The sequence below is a fragment of the Limulus polyphemus genome, unplaced genomic scaffold (genome assembly GCF_000517525.1).
Source record: "Limulus polyphemus unplaced genomic scaffold, Limulus_polyphemus-2.1.2 Scaffold6222, whole genome shotgun sequence".
NCBI classification, from domain to species: Eukaryota; Metazoa; Arthropoda; class Merostomata; order Xiphosura; family Limulidae; genus Limulus; species Limulus polyphemus.
Window position 1 is genome coordinate 14207 of NW_013671832.1, and position 2489 is coordinate 16695.

The 2489-nt window shown below is 32.0% G+C and overlaps 1 protein-coding gene across 1 annotated transcript in view; it reads left to right on the forward strand.

Annotated features, from left to right (window-relative positions):
- The window catches only part of LOC106473496 (proteasomal ubiquitin receptor ADRM1-A-like), a 17744-nt gene that overhangs the window by 10443 nt on the left and 4812 nt on the right, over positions 1-2489 (forward strand). Inside the window, exon 4 of the mRNA XM_013934180.2 lies at positions 937-1042. Within this exon, the coding sequence (XP_013789634.1) occupies positions 937-1042 (106 nt within the window). The remainder of the gene's footprint in view (positions 1-936; positions 1043-2489) is intronic.

Sequence of the window (2489 nt, forward strand, 5' to 3'; positions counted from 1 at the left end):
TAACTACATCTAGTTGGTCAAGATAATTATGTTTGTGTTGTTCTAGTACCATTTCCAAGAAATTAACCAATTACTAACTACATCTAGTTGGTCAAGATAATTACGTTCGTGTTGTTCTAGTACCATTTCTAAGAAATGAATCGATTACTAACTACATCTAGTTGGTCAAGATAATTATGTTCGTGTTGTTCTAGTACCATTTCCAAGAAATGAATCGATTACTAACTACATCTAGTTGGTCAAGATAATTACGTTCGTGTTGTTCTAGTACCATTTCCAAGAAATGAATCAATTACTAACTACATCTAGTTGGTCAAGATAATTACGTTCGTGTTGTTCTAGTACCATTTCCAAGAAATGATCAATTACTAACTACATCTAGTTGGTCAAGATAATTACGTTCGTGTTGTTCTAGTACCATTCCCAAGAAATGATTCGATTACTAACTACATCTAGTTAGTCAAGATAATTACGTTCGTGTTGTTCTAGTACCATTTCCAAGAAATTAACCAATTACTAACTACATCTAGTTGGTCAAGATAATTACGTTCGTGTTGTACTAGTACCATTTCCAAGAAATTATTCGATTACTAACTACATCTAGTTAGTCAAGCATACAGATACTTTAGGTTTATCTTCACTGTACAATGAGATAATAAACTTAACAGGACATGCCATTTGACTAGTTAGAAGTAGAGAAAAATATGATTATCATAAGTATCAAATTTGTCATTATTTTATACACAATGATATTCCTGTGCAAAGTGAATTAACAATGTATTATTTTGAATCGGCACAGTGCCGATTTGACACATCTTTATGCTTATCAGATGTTTATTTGTCATTACACATTATGAAGGCTGTATTGTAATAACAGCCAATTTATACATAATCGAACTCATAGTATATTTTTATAATATTATTCATGATTAACAGGAGGCGTGGGTGGTGTTTCTGGAGTGGCCAACTTAAGTAACCTTCTAGGGGTGAGTCGTCCATCAAGTAGCCAGTCTACTACAACTACACTTCCAGCATCTTCACCGTAAGTCAAAAAAAGACTGTCTAAAAAAAAATTATAAAATATAGTTTAAATAATTTTTTTGTTCTGGGAAGTAAGAAAGTTTTTTAAATGTTAATTGTGACTCGGAGAGAATAGAATTCTAAGATGTGCGATGTGAAAGTAAGGACCTTCACACACAAACAACTGGTAATAAAATGTAATGCAGTGTTACATGCTGTTACCGATTTCAGCTGGCTATAGTGACAAATGAATGTAAATGTTTTTTTGTAATATTTATTTTTAGGTCGTATGAGACAGAGTTTTACTTTTGTATCATATAACTTGGCGTTTCTCGACCGTTTCAATACCAGGGACTGGCTCACTGCCTCCCTAAACTGTTGAGGTACAACAAAAAACTGTACAGTTTATACGTGAATGTTCTATCAGTTTGTTTTTTTTATTTATTTGTATGTTTTTGTGGAATCGCACGGACTGGCACTAGTCCGTGAAACCTGTGGTTGAGAAACACCGATATAATTGATGAAGTGAGAGGTGAAAATGTATTAATTGTGAAACTGTCCGAGTGTGAGTGTACTTAATAACATGCTATTGTAAATCATCAAACCGAACTCCTCTTTCTCCAATACAAATTACCATCCCTATATTTTAGGTTTATTCTTACGAGAACCTTTGTTCAGGGAGTAAAAAAAAATTGTCATAAGTTTTAAACAGGTTGATGTAATACATCAGAAATGTGTTACATAGGCAAGGCCTAGAGGTGTGTCTAATGCCTACAAGCTGAGTTGATGACATAGTAAGTAGTATTTCACAATATTTATTCTGGTTTAGGAATTAAGGTTCATTTAAATTTAAAGATCAGCCTCTGCTCTAAAAAATATTATAGTAAACCATGCGAAAAATATTTTAATTACATGATTAAGAGGTATCGTACTTTTTCTGTGTTATGTTTCCTTTAGGGAGCCACGTGAAAAAATCATTCCAAACATCTTTCTCTATCTGATTACCTTCTCTTCTAAATAATCAGTATTTTTGTCACAAAGATATTAACCCTATACTCAGTCATCATCTATTGTTTGAGTTTTCTTCTTCTGTAACTTGCACTTAATTTAATCATTGTTTGAGTTTTCTTCTTCTGTAACTTGCACTTAATTTAATCATTGTTTGAGTTTTCTGCTTCTGTAATTTGCACTTAATTTAATCATTGTTTGAGTTTTCTCCTTCTGTAACTTGCACTTAATTTAATCATTGTTTGAGTTTTCTCCTTCTGTAATTTGCACTTAATTTAATCATTGTTTGAGTTTTCTCCTTCTGTAATTTGCACTTAATTCAACTCATTGTTTGAGTTTTCTCCTTCTGTAACTTGCACTTAATTTAATCATTGTTTGAGTTTTCTCCTTCTGTAATTTGCACTTAATTTAATCATTGTTTGAGTTTTCTCCTTCTGTAATTTGCACTTAATTCAACTCAT